The sequence below is a fragment of the Triticum urartu genome, chromosome 7A (assembly GCF_056163025.1).
Source record: "Triticum urartu cultivar PI428250 chromosome 7A, HENAU_Tu73, whole genome shotgun sequence".
Classification (NCBI taxonomy): Eukaryota; Viridiplantae; Streptophyta; class Magnoliopsida; order Poales; family Poaceae; genus Triticum; species Triticum urartu.
Genome location: NC_141879.1, coordinates 181,824,383 through 181,842,507, shown reverse-complemented (window position 1 = coordinate 181,842,507; position 18,125 = coordinate 181,824,383). Strand labels below are relative to the sequence as shown.

At 47.3% G+C, this 18,125-nt stretch overlaps 2 protein-coding genes across 3 annotated transcripts; one reads left to right on the top strand and one right to left on the bottom strand.

The window, feature by feature from the left end:
• Positions 1-6,432: 6,432 nt before the first annotated feature.
• LOC125519005 (microtubule-associated protein 70-3) lies at positions 6,433-12,367 on the top strand. The gene is made up of 11 exons (XM_048683889.2): positions 6,433-6,815; positions 6,896-6,981; positions 8,844-8,909; positions 8,992-9,162; positions 9,610-9,780; positions 9,887-10,042; positions 10,124-10,270; positions 10,438-10,509; positions 10,605-11,171; positions 11,258-11,442; positions 11,930-12,367. The coding sequence occupies exons 1-11, from the start codon at positions 6,653-6,655 to the stop codon at positions 11,967-11,969; spliced, it is 1,824 nt and encodes a 607-aa protein (XP_048539846.2). The 5' UTR covers positions 6,433-6,652; the 3' UTR covers positions 11,970-12,367.
• A 45-nt stretch (positions 12,368-12,412) lies between these two features.
• Positions 12,413-17,306, bottom strand: LOC125525547 (MACPF domain-containing protein At1g14780). Of its 2 annotated transcripts, none has more exons than XM_048690557.2 (8): positions 16,722-17,306; positions 15,859-16,100; positions 14,132-14,333; positions 13,948-14,034; positions 13,688-13,871; positions 13,399-13,568; positions 13,259-13,323; positions 12,413-13,170 (listed from the first exon to the last, which is right to left on the bottom strand). In XM_048690557.2, exons 1-8 carry the CDS (start codon positions 17,010-17,012, stop codon positions 12,552-12,554), a joined length of 1,860 nt encoding a protein of 619 aa, XP_048546514.2. In that variant the 5' UTR covers positions 17,013-17,306; the 3' UTR covers positions 12,413-12,551. The 2 variants fall into 2 exon arrangements, with proteins under 2 accessions (XP_048546514.2, XP_048546515.2); XM_048690558.2 differs by having other exon boundaries at positions 13,948-14,031; positions 16,722-17,305.
• Positions 17,307-18,125: the final 819 nt, after the last annotated feature.

Sequence of the window (18,125 nt, the reverse complement as noted above, 5' to 3'; positions counted from 1 at the left end):
ACTTAGTTTTCTCTAGGAACATATCATAAATAAAACAGGGGAGCTAAACGCGAGCTATTGATCTACAACATAGATATGCTAATACTACCAGGACTAAGTTCATGATAAATTTAAGTTCAATTAACCATATTACTTAAGAACTCCCACTTAGATAGACATCTCTCTAATCCTCTAAGTGATCACGTGATCCATATCAACTAAACCATGCCCGATCATCACGTGAGATGGAGTAGTTTCAATGGTGAACATCACTATGTTGATCATATCTACTATATGATTCACGCTCGACCTTTCAGTCTCAGTGTTCCGAGGCCATATCTGTTATATGCTAGGCTCGTCAAGTTTAACCTGAGTATTCCGCGTGTGCAACTGTTTTGCACCCGTTGTATTTGAACGCAGAGCCTATCACACCCGATCATCACGTGGTGTCTCAGCACGAAGAACTTTCGCAACGGTGCATGCTCAGGGAGAACACTTTATACTTTGATAATTTAGTGAGGGATCATCTTATAATGCTACTGTCAATCAAAGCAAGATAATATGCATAAAAGATAAACATCACATGCAATCAATATAAGTGATATGATATGGCCATCATCATTTTGTGCTTGTGATCTCCATCTCCGAAGCACCGTCATGATCACCATCGTCACCGGCGCGACACCTTGATCTCCATCGTAGCATAGTTGTCGTCTCGCCAATCTTATGCTTCTACGACTATCGCTACCGCTTAGTGATAAAGTAAAGCATTACAGAGCGATTGCATTACATACAATAAAGCGACAACCATATGGCTTCTGCCAGTTGCCGATAACTCGGTTACAAAACATGATCATCTCATACAATAAAATTTAGCATCATGTCTTGACCATATCACATCACAACATGCCCTGCAAAAACAAGTTAGACGTCCTCTACTTTGTTGTTGCAAATTTTACGTGGCTGCTATGGGCTTAGCAAGAACCGTTCTTACCTACGCATCAAAACCACAACGATAGTTTGTCAAGTTCGTATTATTTTAACCTTCGCAAGGACCGGGTGTAGCCACACTTGGTTCAACTAAAGTTGGAGAAACTGACACCCGCCAGCCACCTGTGTGCAAAGCACGTCGGTAGAACCAGTCTCGCGTAAGCGTACGCGTAATGTCGGTCCGGGCCGCTTCATCCAACAATACCGCCGAACCAAAGTATGACATACTGGTAAGCAGTATGACTTATATCGCCCACAACTCATTTGTGTTCTACTCGTGCATATGACATCTACGCATAAAACCAGGCTCGGATGCCACTGTTGGGGAACGTAGTTATTCAAAAAAATTCTTACGCACACGCAAGATCATGGTGATGCATAGCAACGAGAGGGGAAGAGTGTGTCTACGTACCCTCGTAGACTGAAAGCGAAAGCGTTAGCACAATGCGGTTGATGTAGTCGTACGTCTTCATGATCCGACCGATCAAGTACCGAACGCACGACACCTCCGAGTTCTGCACACGTTCAACTCGATGACGTTCCTCGAACTCCGATCCAGCCGAGTGTTGAGGGAGAGTTTCGTCAGCACGACGACGTGGTGACGACGATGATGTTCTACCGACGCAGGGCTTCGCCTAAGCACCGCTACGATATGATCGAGGTGGATTATGATGGAGGGGGGCACCGCACACGGCTAAGAGATCAAGAGATCAATTGTTGTGTCTATGGGGTGCCCCCTGGCCACGTATATAAAGGAGTGGAGGAGGGGAGGGCCGGCCCTCTCTATGGCGCGCCCTAGGGGAGTCCTACTCCCACCGGGAGTAGGATTCCCCCTTTCCTAGTAGAACTAGGAGCCCTTCCAAGTAGTAGGAGTAGGAGAGAAGGAAAGGAAAAAGATAAAAGAAGGAAGGAGGGGGCGCAGCCCTTCCCCCTAGTCCAATTCGGACCAGGCCTTGGGGGGGGGGGGCTGCCTCTCTCTCTTTCTCCTAAGCCCAATAAGGCCCATACACCCCCCGGTGAATTCCCGTAACTCCCCGGTACTCCGATAAATACCCGAATCACTTGGAACCTTTCCGATGTCCGAATTGTTGGGGAACGTAGTAATTTCAAAAAATTTCCTACGCACACGCAAGATCATGTGATGCATAGCAACGAGAGGGGGGAGTGTGATATACATACCTAGTAGATCGACAACGGAAGCGTTTGGTTGATGTAGTCGTACGTCTTCACGATCCGACCGATCAAGCACCGAAACTACGGCACCTCCGAGTTCTAGCACACGTTCAGCTCGATGACGATCCCCGGACTCCGATCCAGCAAAGTGTCGGGGAAGAGTTCCGTCAGCACGACGGCGTGGTAACGATCTTGATGCACTACAGCAGCAGGGCTTCGCCTAAACTCCGCTACTATATTATCAAGGACTATGGTGGCTGGGGGCGCCGCACACGGCTAAGGAAAAGATCACGTGGATCCACTTGTGTGTCTCTAGGGTGCCTCTGCCTTAGTATATAAAGGACTAGAGGGGGGGAGGCGGCCGGCCAAGGAGGGCGCGCCAGGAGAGTCCTACTCCCTCTGGGAGTAGGATTCCCCCCCCCCCCCAATCCTAGTTGGAATAGGATTCGCGGAGGGGGGAAAAGAGAGAGAGGGGCCGGCCCCCTCTCCTTGTCCTATTCGGACCAAGGGAGGGGAGGGGCGCGCGACCCATGTAGGGCTGCCTCTTCTCTTTTCCACTAAGGCCCATCATGGCCCATTTAGCTCCTGGGGGGTTCCGGTAACCTCCCGGTACTCCGGTAAAATCGCGATTTCACCCGGAACACTTCCGATATCCAAACATAGGCTTCCAATATATCAATCTTTATGTCTCAACCATTTCGAGACTCCTCGTCATGTCCGTGATCACATCCGGGACTCCTAACAACCTTCGGCACATCAAAATGCATAAACTCATAATATAACTGTCATCGTAACCTTAAGCGTGCGGACCCTATGGGTTCGAGAACAATGTAGACATGACCGAGACACGTCTCCGGTCAATAACCAATAGCGGGACCTGGATGCCCATATTGGCTCCTACATATTCTACGAAGATCTTTATCGGTCAGACCGCATAACAACATACGTTGTTCCCTTTGTCATCGGTATGTTACTTGCCCGAGATTCGATCGTCGGTATTCCAATACCTAGTTCAATCTCGTTACCGGCAAGTCTCTTTACTCGTTCTGTAATACATCATCCCGCAACTAACTCATTTAGTTGCAATGCTTGCAAGGCTTAAGTGGTGTGCATTACCGAGAGGGCCCAGAGATACCTCTTCGACAATCGGAGTGACAAAACCTAATCTCAAAATACGCCAACCCAACATGTACCTTTGGAGACACCTGTAGTACTCCTTTATAATCACCCAGTTACGTTGTGACGTTTGGTAGTACCCAAAGTGTTCCTCCGGTAAACGGGAGTTGCATAATCTCATAGTTATAGGAACATGTATAAGTCATGAAGAAAGCAATAGCAACATACTAAACGATCGGGTGCTAAGCTAATGGAATGGGTCATGTCAATCAGATCATTCTCTTAATGATGTGATCCCGTTAATCAAATAACAACTCATTGTTCATGGTTAGGAAACATAACCATCTTTGATTAACAAGCTAGTCAAGTAGAGGCATACTAGTGACACTTTGTTTGTCTAAGTATTCACACATGTATTATGTTTCCGGTTAATACAATTCTAGCATGAATAATAAACATTTATCATGATTATAAGGAAATAAATAATAACTCTATTATTGCCTCTAGGGCATATTTCCTTCACGAATATAGTCGTCCAATATATCAATCTTTATGTCTCGATCATTTCGAGACTCCTCGTCATGTCTCCGATCTCATCTGGGACTTCGAACTACCTTCGGTACATCAAAACCCATAAACTCATAATATAACCGTCATCGAACTTTAAGCGTGCGGACCCTACGGGTTCGAGAACTATGTAGACATGACCGAGACACGTCTCCGGTCAATAACCAATAGCGGAACCTGGATGCTCATATTGGCTCCTACATATTCTACGAAGATCTTTATCGGTCAAATCGCATAACAACATACGTTGTTCCCTTTGTCATCGGTATGTTACTTGCCCGAGATTCGATCGTCGGTATCTCAATACCTAGTTCAATCTCATTACCGGCAAGTCTCTTTACTCGTTCCGTAATACATCATCCCGCAACTAATTCATTAGTTGCAATGCTTGCAAGGCTTAGAGTGATGTGCATTACCGAGTGGGCCCAGAGATACCTCTCCGACAATCGGAGTGACAAATCCTAATCTCGAAATACGCCAACCCAATAAGTACCTTCGGAGACACCTATAGAGCACCTTTATAATATCCCAGTTACGTTGTGACGTTTGGTGGCACACAAAGTGTTCCTCCGGTAAACGGGAGTTGCATAATCTCATAGTCATAGGAACATGTATAAGTCATGAAGAAAGCAATAGAAACAAACTAAACGATCAAGTGCTAAGCTAATGGAATGGGTCAAGTCAATCACATCATTCTCCTAATGATGTGATCCCGTTAATCAAATGACAACTCATGTCTATGGTTAGGAAACATAACCATCTTTGATCAACGAGCTAGTCAAGTAGAGGCATACTAGTGACACTCTGTTTGTCTATGTATTCACACATGTATTATGTTTCCGGTTAATACAATTCTAGCATGAATAATAAACATTTATCATGATATAAGGAAATAAATAATAACTTTATTATTGCCTCTAGGGCATATTTCCTTCACTCCAAACCTCCCGCTGATGCCAAAACACATGAATGTCACCCCGAAGTGGAGGCAAAATACCTCACCAACAACCTTCATGGCCCATCACTTGGCCTCCCGGAGGGGGCATTGCCATCCAGGACCGCCGCCATGGCTGCCCAGCCAACACTGGATTGCGAGAGTGGAAAAGCCTGTCCTGGGCAGGGGCGTCCTACACCAGACTCGCACCGCTAGCCACCTCCTGGTAGCACCACCAGAGGGAGTGTCATGCATCGCCCCGTCAGATCTGACCGTCCAGATCTCAACAGGGGCTTCCTAGGAACTGGCACGTCCGGTCGACGGGCAACGTTGCTCGCGCCGACCACCACCACCTCCAAGCCCCCATACTAGCGCTAGCCCCCACAATAACCACCGAGGACTGCCAACTCACCGTCAAACCATGATCCATGCACCCATAGAGAGAGGCGGAGACCCGGACTATGCCAGCCACCATTGTCCTCGACCACCACCAAGGCAACAACTAACAGCCCAAGCCGTCGTAGCTCGCGTCACCCGTCTGTCCAAACCTGGCCAGCCGCCGCCGCCGAAGCCTGTTGCGCCCGCCGACACCAACCCGTCAGGCATGCACCACCTTGACCACCTCCAGGCTCCCCGTTGCATCACGGGCACACTGTTGCCCCTTCAAGCTTTGGCGCGCGACCACATAGCAGTCCCCATCACCACGACAATGTCCTGCGTCAAGCCAGCCATGGGGGAAGACGAGTAGACCTCGTCGCCGGTGCCGGCGTCCGGTCCCAACCGCGCCCTCTGGCCGCAGCGAAGGAGGGGAGACATGTTGTAGGGACTACCTGGCTACATCTACTAGGGCTGCCCTCCTCGTCGCACGCGGGTGCAGGGTGGGAGGGTGATATTTTTCTTCCATATTACACCTACCTTACATGACGACAGAATATCAAGACTAAATCAAGACATCAAGGATGCACAAAGCCAAGAAAATTAGAAAAATAAGGAAAAACAAAGAGAGTCGACCAGATGAGCGACTTGCAAGGGAACACCATCCATCGTCCTTGGCAACACACGGGCCACGGGAAACGTTTTCCAAAAGCAATCCCCTAGGAATGAAGCGGTCGTAGGCGTCAGTCGTCGCCGGGCCCACCACCAAGGATCATATATTAGGTCTTCACCCTGAAATGCACGTCTGAGCAAACTCGAAAACAACACCTTCAACTGTTCAACAAGGACGTGATGCGTAAACATCGCTTTGCCAGGTGCAACCATCCAAGTCCAAACGGATGATCTTCACACCTAAGCTCGAGACTTGTGCTCGCAGAGCACCACCGCCAAAGTTACCATGTGTTGCCCTCCATATTCAAAGTGTTTTTTTAAGATATAAATATACCCATTCAAAAGAAACCTAAGGTACAAAAATCCTAAATAAAAAACTAAAAAATAAATAAAGTACAAAGGCTCAAATAGAGAGGGAGACACTTGAGTAACAATACACTCCATCTCCGTCTCTAAAAATAGCATTGTGAACCACCCTAATCCTCCTCCATGAAAAAGAAATCAAGCCACTAATCGCTCTCAAAACCCCACACGCTTATACTACTAAGATAATCCAAAAAGCCCCTCCCCCCCGACCTCCCCTGCCCCGAGTTTTTTAAACGCGCCACTTAAGAGCAAGACAACCGCAACTACTAAAAGCGAGACACGCACAGCAGACAGCACACGCACAGTGACGCGGGGGGAAGAGGAGGAGCAAGCGCCGGAGCTCAGCTAGGGTTTCCCCGATCCCGGCGCGCGGCAGGGGCGCTCCCCGAGCTCGCCGCTTAGGGCGGGGGAGGCTCGCCGGCGCGGCGGGGCGCGGCGGACCCTGCATGCCGGGGCGGCCCGCCGGGGCTCAGATCTGAGATGGCCGACGGCGGCGAGGAGGGGAATGTGGCGGCGCCCAGGGGCTTCTCGCGGCGGAGGGGCGCCGTGCGGGCCAGCCTCGACGCCGACGAGCTCATGGCGCTCATGCACGGCTCGGATCCCGTCCGGGTCGAGCTCACCCGCCTCGAGAACGAGCTCAGGGGTGAGCTGCTGATCTGCCCCTGCCGTTTCGCTCCGGTGTTTTCGATAGGGTCTGACTGTTTTGCTGGTTTGTGGTGCCAGACAAGGAGCGGGAGCTCGGGGAGGCGCACACGGAGATACGCGCGCTGCGGCTGTCCGAGAGGGCGCGGGAGAAGGCCGTGGAGGAGGTAAATTGCCGATTGCTCTTGGGATTTTGTGGTACGGAGGTGCGGTATCTGCTATTTTAGGCTGGAATTGATGTCAGGGATTGCGGGGAAGTGCCAAATTCGGTTAGGTTATTAGTTAGAATGGGCACTTCAGTATGCTAATTGCATGGCTCTAGCCTCTTGTTGCGGTGTTGAGGTACCTTGTACTGTCATTGCATTATGGTCCATTTTGGCTCACTGAATGCTAGATTATCAAACCAAAATTTTAGTTTTGCAACGATGGGTTTAGGTGTTCAGCAGCAATGAAGTCGATTTGCTAAGTGGGGACCTATGCTGTCAACTGTCGTATAGGAGGTGTTTGTGTTTCTACAGCCATCTTTAATCTTGTTCTTAGCAATGGAATATAGCCATTTGTTTTTCATGCTTCATATTTTTTAGTGGTCCTGTGCCTTGTATTTTTCTGGGCTGTACTTGTGGTATTTCGGTGCTCAACTCTACCAAATTTCCATGACTTCATTCTTAAGCAATGCCAGAAGCACCTGTGGTAAAAAGATAAAGCTGTTCGTTTTTTTTGCTGGTCTTGTATTTATTTAGAATGGACACTTCAGTATGCTAATTCATGGCTCTTGCTGTGTGTGCTGTCACTGAATTCTGGTTCATTTCGATATACCGTGTGCTAGGTTATCAAACTAGATTTTTAGATTTGCAAGGACTGAATGTGAATGGGCTTAGATGCTCAACAACAATGAAATCATTCTGCTAACCGGGGACTTATGCTGCCAAACTGTTGTATAGGAGGTGCCTGGCTTTTCTTTTCTTGTGACATAGGCCCTGTTTGGTTCAGCTTTTATCGACAGATTCCGCTGCCGTGCAGCAGAATCTGAACCAAAGGGCGAACCCAGCAGAATCCGATTCCAGAAATCCGCTGCCAAAATCTGAACCAAAAGCGGAATCAGCCCAGGACGTGCTTTCCAAAATCTGATTCCGCTGCGGGCCAAAATCTGAAAAGGCTGTATCAGCTGGTTTGCCAAATGACCTACATATTTTTTACATCAGATTTTCCACAGCTGTTTTTCCGCAGCAGATTTTTCACAGCTGCTTTTAGAAATCCACAGCCGAACCAAACAGGGCCTAATGGCTCTTGTTGCCAACTCTTAGGATTACTATGACTGGGTTACTGTATGCTTATAGCTTACTTTCGCTCTCTGTTATTCTTTTATCAATATTTTTTTTGGCGTCAAGAGTTAATTGGTCAAATATGGTAGCATGGCTTTTCACGAATTGAGTTCTTCAGTTGCACTTGAATAATACAACTTTCTTCCACTCTTGGGTTTCAATACATTCCATGGTCCATAGATAAGGTAGAGGAGCTTATATATTTGTGCATTGGCATACTATATCCTGCTTTCATGTTAACAAACTTTGAAATATAAAATATTTATGATGTGCTATTGATTATTATTTTCATTTTCTTGACCATTCGAATGTCATAATGCACTAGTAGTCCTTTTATTTTATGTGAATCACTATCGATGATTGCATATTTTTTGGTGGACAATGAGTTCTTATTATAAATTGGCGTCGAAGAACTTAAAATGCTTGTGTATACCTATATTGAATTTCACTTGTTTGTTGTCAACCTATCATTATGGATTGAAACTTAGGGCTTGAAATCCTTTGACTAGAGAACTATGAATTAGAAAACAAGTTTGAGTATAAGTTATTGCAGCTCATATTATACTGAATATTTTTTCTGTTTCGTGTAAGTTCATAAGTTAAAACGCTGAATTACTTGTTGATACTAATTATTTTTTTATTAACCATAAACCTGACGATGATTACCTACTTTCTCTGATTAACATGACTGTAATCTTGTGTGGCAGCTTACAGATGAGCTGGAGAGGATGGACGAGAAGCTCAAGTTGACAGAATATCACCTAGATAACAAAGTACTGTCTTATGATTTATGTCTTATCTTTTGCTATTCTCTGTCTTTTGATTGTGCTTTAATATAGAGAATAAAACTTGTAGAATCTAGAAGTCAAGAAGATAAATGACGAGAAAAAGGCTGCAATGGCTGCTCAGTTTGCGGCAGAAGCTACTTTGCGAAGAGTGCATGCAGCTCAAAAGGATGATGACATGCCACCAATTGAAGCCATTCTTGCCCCACTTGAAGCAGAGCTAAAGCTATCTCGGCAAGAGGTTCTACTTTTACTTCATATATCCCCCCTTCTATTTTTGTGTTTGTCATGAATTTATAATGTCTCCCTAACAGCCCACAATCTTCATCCTCCAATGCACCTAGATGGTTACTCCTTGTCACAAATAAGTGATGTTTTGGACATGTCTCCAGTGATTTTTTTTGAACCTTGACTGCGAATATCATTTTAATTATTCATATTGGAAATTTGAAAATCATGTGTAAATTGTCTCGAAAGGTATTTCTAGAGCACTATATTTTTCTTGTCTTTCATACATATATTACAATAGGAGTTAGTGGACAAAGTTACATCTCGAAGGCTGTGTCAACGTCCAAAATGTCACTTATTTGTGATATGGAGGGAGTATCTAATTGCAACTTTCCAGTAGTCATGTATTCACATGAACAAAAGAGATGATAAACTATGAAATTGACTTGGTTGATTTCAGATTGCAAAGCTCCAGGAGGATAATAGAGCCTTGGATCGACTAACAAAACAAAAAGAGGCAGCACTACTGGAAGCAGAAAGGACTGTGCAAATAGCAATGGCAAAAGCTGCTATGGTTGATGACTTGCAAAACAAGAACCAAGATTTGATGAAGCAAATTGAGATCTGTCATGTATGTGGGTGCATGTAGTGTATTCTTGGCCATCTGGAGTAAATAACTTCCAACATATAGCAATAGAGCTATGAAAATGCTGAATTGTTTACTTTATGCATTGCAGGAAGAAAATAAGATATTGGATAAGTTGCATCGCCAAAAGGTTGCAGAAGTTGAAAAGCTTAGTCAAACTGTGAGGGAGCTGGAAGAGTCTGTTCTTGCAGGTGGTGCAGCTGCCAATGCTGTTAGAGATTACCAGCGCAAAGTGCAGGAGATGAATGTAACAAACTACCCTTAAATTGTTGCCTTTGCCATCAAATATTAATTGGCTGATACCTAGTTATGTTCATGATTTTGTCAGGACGAAAGAAAAACACTTGACCGTGAACTTGCTCGTGCGAAAGTTACAGCAAATAGGGTTGCTGTGGTGGTAGCAAATGAGTGGAAAGATTCTAATGATAAAGTGATGCCAGTTAAACAGTGGCTTGAAGAGCGCAGATTCATGCAGGTGAGACTAGTAGGATTTATTTATGCCTTTCTGTTATTGATGTGCATTGTTTGCTTAGATGCAGGCATATGCTTGTTCTTGGTGAAGTTAAACGTTTAGCCTGCTGGCTCTTTTATCGAAATCATATGTGGCAACCTGTAATTACCTTTTTTTTGGGGTTTCTGCAGGGTGAAATGCAACAACTTCGTGATAAGCTTGCTGTTGCAGAACGAACAGCACGGTCTGAAGCTCAACTTAAGGTTTGCAAACCGTTCTGTTTTAATTCAGTGTGAGCTAGAACTTGTTAAGGGAATTGTTCAGACAGGCTAAACTTGTTAGTTCTTCATAAACTCAGGAAAAATACCAGTTGCGCCTGAAAGTTTTGGAAGATGGACTGCGAGGGCCACCAAGTGGCTCTAGTCGACCGCCTACTGAAGGGAAGAGTTTCAGCAACGGTCCTTCCCGTCGGTTATCACTCGGCGGAGCAGATAATATGTCTAAAGTCTCACCAAATGGCTTATTAACAAGGAGATCTCCATCTTTCCATTCAAGATCCTCTCTTTCTTCTAGCAGCAGCTTGATACTAAAACATGCTAAAGGAACTTCAAAGTCATTTGATGGTGGAACTAGGTCACTAGACAGGGGAAAGGTCCATGGGAATGGATCACATTTACTTAACAAATCTACAGATGCAGTTAAAGATCGTGAAGCGAATGATGGTTGGAAAGGGACTGTGGATGAGGGAACTAATGAAAGTCCAAATAGCAATGCAGATCAGAGAAGTAATGAAACCACAAATAGCAACTCAATTGAAATGGTCTCTGGTTTCCTGTATAATATGTTGCAGAAGGAGGTGGTATCTTTGAGGAAAGCATGCCATGAAAAAGATCAAAGTCTAAAGGACAAAGATGATGCCATTGAAGTATGCAACCATTTCTTATTTATGCAGTTTGTGCGGACATGATGCGGACATTATAAAGTTATTTATTATCTCCTTTTGTCTTGCAGATGTTAGCAAAGAAAGTTGATACCTTAACCAAAGCCATGGAAGTGGAGGCTAAAAAGATGAGGCGAGAGGTTGCTGCCATGGAGAAAGAAGTTGCAGCTATGCGTGTCGATAAGGACCAAGAAATCAAAGCCAGGCGGCTTGGTAACTCAAAAGGGTCTGGGAGTTCTCAACTGCTTCCTGGAAGGTACATCTTCACAGATTCTTAAACGTTTTCAGGAACTTATTCTGATTGAAATAGTTCAAATGACATTCTTGGGATGATGATTTGCCATGTGTGACATTAGTAGCAATTTCTGTTTAATATTTCCATCACCAAGTGATCTTAGTTTTGTTATGTTGCACCTGCAATTTTATGTCCATATTTGCTCTTAGTGATTAGTTCTCTTACGATGTCATGCCACTAAAAAAATATACGAGGAAAACATGTGAAATTGTGAATTATTCAGGTGTACAGAACTACATTTACAACAAAAGCTTAGAATTATTTTGCCACTTGGTAAATTTGATACTGGAGAAAGCTCTCAAGTCTGTCGTACCTATAAGCTCAACTACTATGTGGTGAAACTGAAAAAATTTAAGGAGACTTTATCTTTTACCACCCTCTTCCTGAAATTACATCTTCATACAGTTTCTTCCTCTAACCCACAGTGAATTTTGTTCCTTGTGTGCAGAAGCGCAACACGAAGTGGGTTGGCACGCAACTTCCAATGACGGCGGCACTAACTTGAGGCGGCGTACTATTCCATAGAGTCCATTTCGCTCTGTATTTGTTTCGTTCCATTACGTATTAGTTTTGTGGTTGAGATGATAGCACAGATGACCCTGTGATAATCTTGGGAGCCGGGGAAAGGGCAGTAGGCTCGGATCTGACGTGATTGCTTCTCTACCGTAGAGGAGGTGGCCCTGAGGCGAGGTCTAACCCCCTACGGCTCGCCCTCGTTTTGTCGTCGATGCACCTGATGCTTTTGTATAGGCTGGACGGGTCTCCACGTCCTTCTCCCATCTGTAATGTAGCTAGAGTGTTTGCTTGGTTCTGCTCCTCCATACCCCGCTGCCCAGGTTGTGAATATATTGTTATTCTCACATGATTATTGGTTCTCCTCTATTTACCATGGTGTTTTGGTTGGAAATTCCATTACAATACTCGTCGTTGATTTACATTCCAGCCTGACAATCAGAAATAGAAATGTTGCCCATTGGATTTCCCTGGGTCTGATTCCCTGTACAAATTTCTGAAAGAATGCATGACAAAAGATAGCAAGTCTGATACTGTACAGTTCTTGGAGCAGCTTGTCAAGAAACTGGAGCCAGCAGTGAGAACTTGACATGGAGTGATATCTTCCCCTTCTCGACATCAAGCTTTGCACCTGTGACCAGCCAGTACCCAGGGGCGTCCTGCGGCCCCATGGTAACCTGAGACGTGTCAACAAACTTGAGCAGCTTCTGGTCGCCGACGGGCACCGGCGGCCCTCCGGCGAACACGCCGGAGTCGACGTTGACTCTTGCCGGTTCCTGCCGGTCTCTCTCAGCGGCGCCCGAAGACGCCGCCGCCCCTAACGACTTGGACAGGAAGCTCCCTTTACCCGAGAGCCTCGCCGTGTTGTGCGCCCATTTGGACTGCACCACGGCGTACCCTGCCAGCTCGGTGTACAGGAGCCTGAGGTGCAGCACGGCGGTCGAGTCGTGGGCCCTGACGTGCAGCTGCACGCCGGACACGACGTACGCGGTCCGCCGGTGCGCGCTGCACCAGTTGGGGTCGTACTTCACCGGCGCGGTGCAGACGCGGGCGAACATCCGCCGCTGCACCGGCTCGTCGGAGACCGCCTCCGACCCGCGCCATATCGGCGGCTTGTCCCGCCGTCCCTTGATGAACGTTGGGGTGCTCGCCAGATGCTGCAGGTGGAGGCCTAGCCTGACCATGACATGAAGATGTTCAGTCAACATTCCAATAGAAGAAAACTGAACATACTGCTACAGCAAACTGCAGATAGCACAGCTACCTGTTGTTCTTTTTGCCTTCTAGATGCAGTCTCATCCCGGTGACCGGCAAGTTTGGAATGATAACCTGCATTTAGTTGAGTGAGCATGCATCTCCATTGGATTTGCAGATGGTTTGAAGCAAAGGGGAATGGTTTCTTGCCTGGTTTGAGTTGACATGGAGCTTTGATCCCACAAGGCTGAAGTGCAAGGCTTGGCTCGCGCCCTGCCGGTTCGAACACAGAGCGAGGGGTAGGTCACTGAGCACAGGGGCCCATGATCTGTGGTGCTGGAAGTCGAGGAAGTACCTCAAATCTTCTACCGGGGGTTTGTCTGTTGGAGATCAGTGACATAGTTAAGCATTTTTAGCTGCACATAGACGTTCTCTCCTCTGGTGATTTTCCATGAAACTGCTAGACCAAAAATGTTGTTGGAGTAGATAGAGGTCTTACATCTCAGGTAGAGGTTTATGGCATGCGAGAGGAAGCCCAAGCCTGACACTCCCTTGAGAAGGGATGTCAGGGGCACAAGCTTGAAGCCGATGGCGTCCGGCTTTGCCGGCACGGTGAGCAGCCACTCGGCGTGGCTCCTCGCCGCCGTGTCCCCTCCCCTCTTGGAGTATATCACTGTCACGCCCTGCATCAGCTGAAAATCAGCAAAGACGACCTGCTTCATGACTGTTGATAAGTTGCAACTTGGAGTAGTAGTGTACCTCTTTGCATGCGACCTGACTAGTCATTCCTTCAACCCTCGGCTGTGTTAACTGGGCATCAAACACGTTGAAGGCCTCAGGGACCTGCTGCAGTCATAATCATGGAGTTCTTTTAAGCACATTTCGCTTGAGGTAATCATAGTTTCAGTTTGGGATGGTCAGAAAATTAACAAAATTTCTTGACCTTGGTCTTGTTATCTCTGGACTTGCTGTGTGAAGGAGGCATGGGGCATGTCCCGGTGAAGAGCTGGTCGCCTAGCTTCTCCAGGTGCTCCTTGATCTCGGACTCCGGTAGCAGCGACGACTTGTCCTGCTTCACGTAGACCACGTCCTGGCCGCCAATGCTCACCCCGACGACGATGTGCGTCCCGTACCTCTCGATGAAACTGCTCACAGATTCACAGAGTGGGAGTGGGGTTAGTTTTCATGCAGTTTATTAGTGTGGAGATCAGCTACAGTCCACTCTGGCAGATCAGTCCAAGATGTTGCAAGGCTAGATGGCACGTGTTGAGAGTTTTCTGGAGCGGGCGGAGGCTACTCTGACCAAGCTCTCCCTCGTGCCAGCTTTGTTGCCGACTGCTCTGACGCCGCGACCTCCTGTTGTTTCTGGTGTTGGTTCCGTGGGAGACAAGGGGACGAAGCTCTTCGGTTGTTTCTCCCCTCGTGCTGGGGCCAGTTCTTCGCCGGTGTTTGTCTTGCCCCTTGTGTCGGCTACTGTTGAGGATGAGGCCATCGTCGAGGTCGTCACCCCTGTGCTGCAGGTCATGCCCGAGCTTCAACAACTATGTGTGAGACCAGCTTTGCCTCTGTCTGTGGAGCATATGGAGGTCGACGCGCCAGCGACCTCGTGTGAGGGACATGATTCTCGTTTGTCATGTGAGCAACTGGAGGCGCCTGAGTCCACTGTGTCGGTGGCACCTGAGTCCATTGTGTCAGTGGTACCCGTGGCTGATGATGGTGAGGCGGTCAGTATGTTGGCGCCTGATCCTTCAGCGCCCAGCCAGCCGCTCGCCTCTGTGGATCGTGGAGGTTCCGACGTTGCGGTTACCGGCTTGCATGTGGCTGTGAGGCACGAGGCGTCTGTGCGCGACAAGGTTGATGAGATTCTCTTCGAGATTGAGATTCACAGTTTGCTCAAACGTTTGGAGAGGGCTAGCCTTGGATCTGGCAAGACGATTGTGGAGGAGGCTCTCAGGAGCAATGCAAAGAAGAGTAGCGCCACAGGAAAGGTGTCCGCAGCAGCTTGATGGTTCAGTGGATTTTGGTGATGAGCATGGTATTTAGCGAGGTACTCTCGTTGGGGTCTTCTTTGCGATGTAAGAGTGTGAGGGTTGATGGACCTTGCGTGTTGGTTTTGGTTGTCGGGTTGATCGTGTGGTTATGGGGTTGCATGCTCTGTGAGTAGTCCACATATGGTGAGTCTGTATCGGTTTTCGTCCGGTTTTCCTTTAATTAACCGGGCAATTCTCTTCTGCTTAATTAATCGATGAGGCAAATCTTTTGTCTCCGTTTCGAAAAAAGTGTGGAGATCAGCTGATAATTTGAATCCTGAGTCCCGAGTCCTAAGTCCTGACTGACAAAACATCATCTGATGCATCATGCTTCCATGACTCTCGAGGGTGAAATGATCAGGGTTCACATACTATTAGGCCCCACAAAGTTGTGAAAGGTAATTCGAGACCTTGACTTGAACAAGTCAAGCCCTGCGTCAATTTTCCACCGCGCACGCATACGATCTTTCACACCACATGGGCACGAGTGTCGTGGGCGGCCTTGCACTATCCTGGCAAAGGACGAGGAGGTCGCCGTCCACAGCTGATCGCCTCGTCAATTGCATGATTCGTTTCCAAGTACGGTCAAGCAGGAGCTGCTCACATGTATGCATTGCACACTATGTAGACTGTAGAGTACCTTGCTATGGCTGACGGGTCCCAGGCGGCGGGCACGTCGGCGACGACGCGGTCGGCGAGCGCGAGCGGCCGGCAGTCGAGGTGGAGATCGAGGAGGGAGATGAAGTAGCCGTCGAGCGCCAGGCACTTGGTGCTGGAGGCGTCCTGCGCCCAGGACCCGCCGTCCAGGCCGAAGCACGCGTTGAAGAGCCCCGACGGGATCTTCCCCGCCACCGAGCTCCGGCCGTTGAACAGCTCCGTCATCTGCACCCACGCGCGCGCGCGGTCAAGATTCAATCCACGGTCACGAACGCGTTCTCTAATTTCCTTACAAAAATTCAAAGTTTTGAATAGCGGAATATAACGGTTTTAGTCTTATTTTGAGGCCGTCGCTGTTTGCCATTGTCCATTATTTTTAAACTTTGATGAATTCTCTGCTAGAGTGTATTCTTTTGTAGTAACTGTTCCGTCGCGTTTGGCTTAGTCAAGAACTCCAGGATTCAAGACAACTAGAAAGTCAATACAAGATAATGTAATTCGTCATGCTGCTCTGATTTGTTTGGTCGGAAAATTTGACCAGGGCGAGGAGTTGAGTACTCGGGTGGGATTGCGAGGGAACTGGATTAGAATGATAATGAATTATCTTGGTCAATAGTTTCATGACTTGACTAGTTAATTTTTATCATCTCTGATTTATCAATCTGACATTTTTTGGTGCATATAGATCTAACAGTTGAACACAGCTCAACAAATTCCATTTTCATACTAAATCATTTTAGCCAAATTTCTTCTCCTCCAACTCTAAGGCATGAGTAGAAAATTAGAGGGCCTCTCAAGAAAAAAGGAGGAGAGGAAGGTGCAGTTGAGCAGCAGCTAGTAACAAACCTTGTTGAACTCGAGCACGTCGGACCTGATCCTGACCCGGTTGCCCTTGCCGCACATGACGTCCGCCGGCACGTCGGCCACCGCGCCCATCCCCGGCACGGGGACCGCCGCCGCCTTGCCGCCGCTCCGGGCGACGAGGCACCCTTCCGCGGCCTTGCAGTGCTTCAGCCGCAGGTCGCCCGCCATGTCGACCCCCGTGCCGAGGCAGCTCACCGCGCTCGCCACCGCCGCCGCCATCTCCTCGCCGCCGCCGCTCACCGCCCTGGCCCTGGCCATCGCTCGTCCCACCATGAACTGCTCAAAGAACCAGCCTATGCTTTGCTTGCTAGGTGCACAATCAAAATGGACCAGATCAATCCACGAAGGTTTCTCAAGGCGTCAAGCGCATGCGATATGTCCAATTGTCCGTCTCTCGTGGCTTGGCTGGTGCTGCCTGGAAGCGGCCAGAGACTGCGATGGCCGATTTGGAGCTGCCGATGCATAATTGGCACTTGTTGTCTCAGCGCAGATATATATAAAGAGAGAGGAGGAAGTGGCGGGAGCAAGCGGAGGGGGGAGGGGGGCGGCGCCATGGTCATGGCTGCTATTTCTCGTTCCCTTTTTCTTTGGCGTCTTCTTCTTGAATGAATTGAACACCTTTTACTTGCTTATTATTATTTCTTGGGGACTAGTTTGTGCCCCTCCTCGATGGGGCACCGCCAAAGCGTGGAACTCCCCATTCTGCGGCGATGTGGACACCGGATTTGAATTGATTTCCGGGCCTTCGTGGTGACAGAGACCTGGCTCCCACATGAAACTCCCTATGAAGACCGTTTCAATTCCCCAGAGTGACTAGTGGTGGACACGTACTCGTCGCCTCATAGTAATTGCTGAAGCTGTTCCAAAGCATAGACTAGGCATCTCGGAGTGAAAATTATGCATGGTTTCAAATTTCCAATTTGGAAATGTCCCGGGCAATCTCTGAAATTCATGACATTTTGGTTGATCTGTTTTTTTAATATAAATTTTGCACCTCTATTGATTCCGCTCCTTCATCATTTCCCCTGACTCTTTGTATCGAGCGCTTCATGATTCTTTTGTGGCTAGATAGTTTGAAAGTGTTCATTTCAGTTGGAAGTAGATTGATGCGCTTTCTAATTTAATTGGCTTCCTCATTTCAAAGCGGATATCGTCGTATCACCTAACCATTTTTAGACTAACTTGTACTCCCTCCGTCCCATAATATAAGAGCGTTTTTAGTGTAGTGTCAAAAACGCTCTTATATTATGGGACGGAGAGAGTATTTTGTAAAACACATATTAAACAACCTTCCGAAATTAATTGAAGCCCATATATGTGTTTTTGTAGAATATTTAGGACAAACGTGCTTTGTTAATAATTTCTATAAACATGTTTTTTCCATAC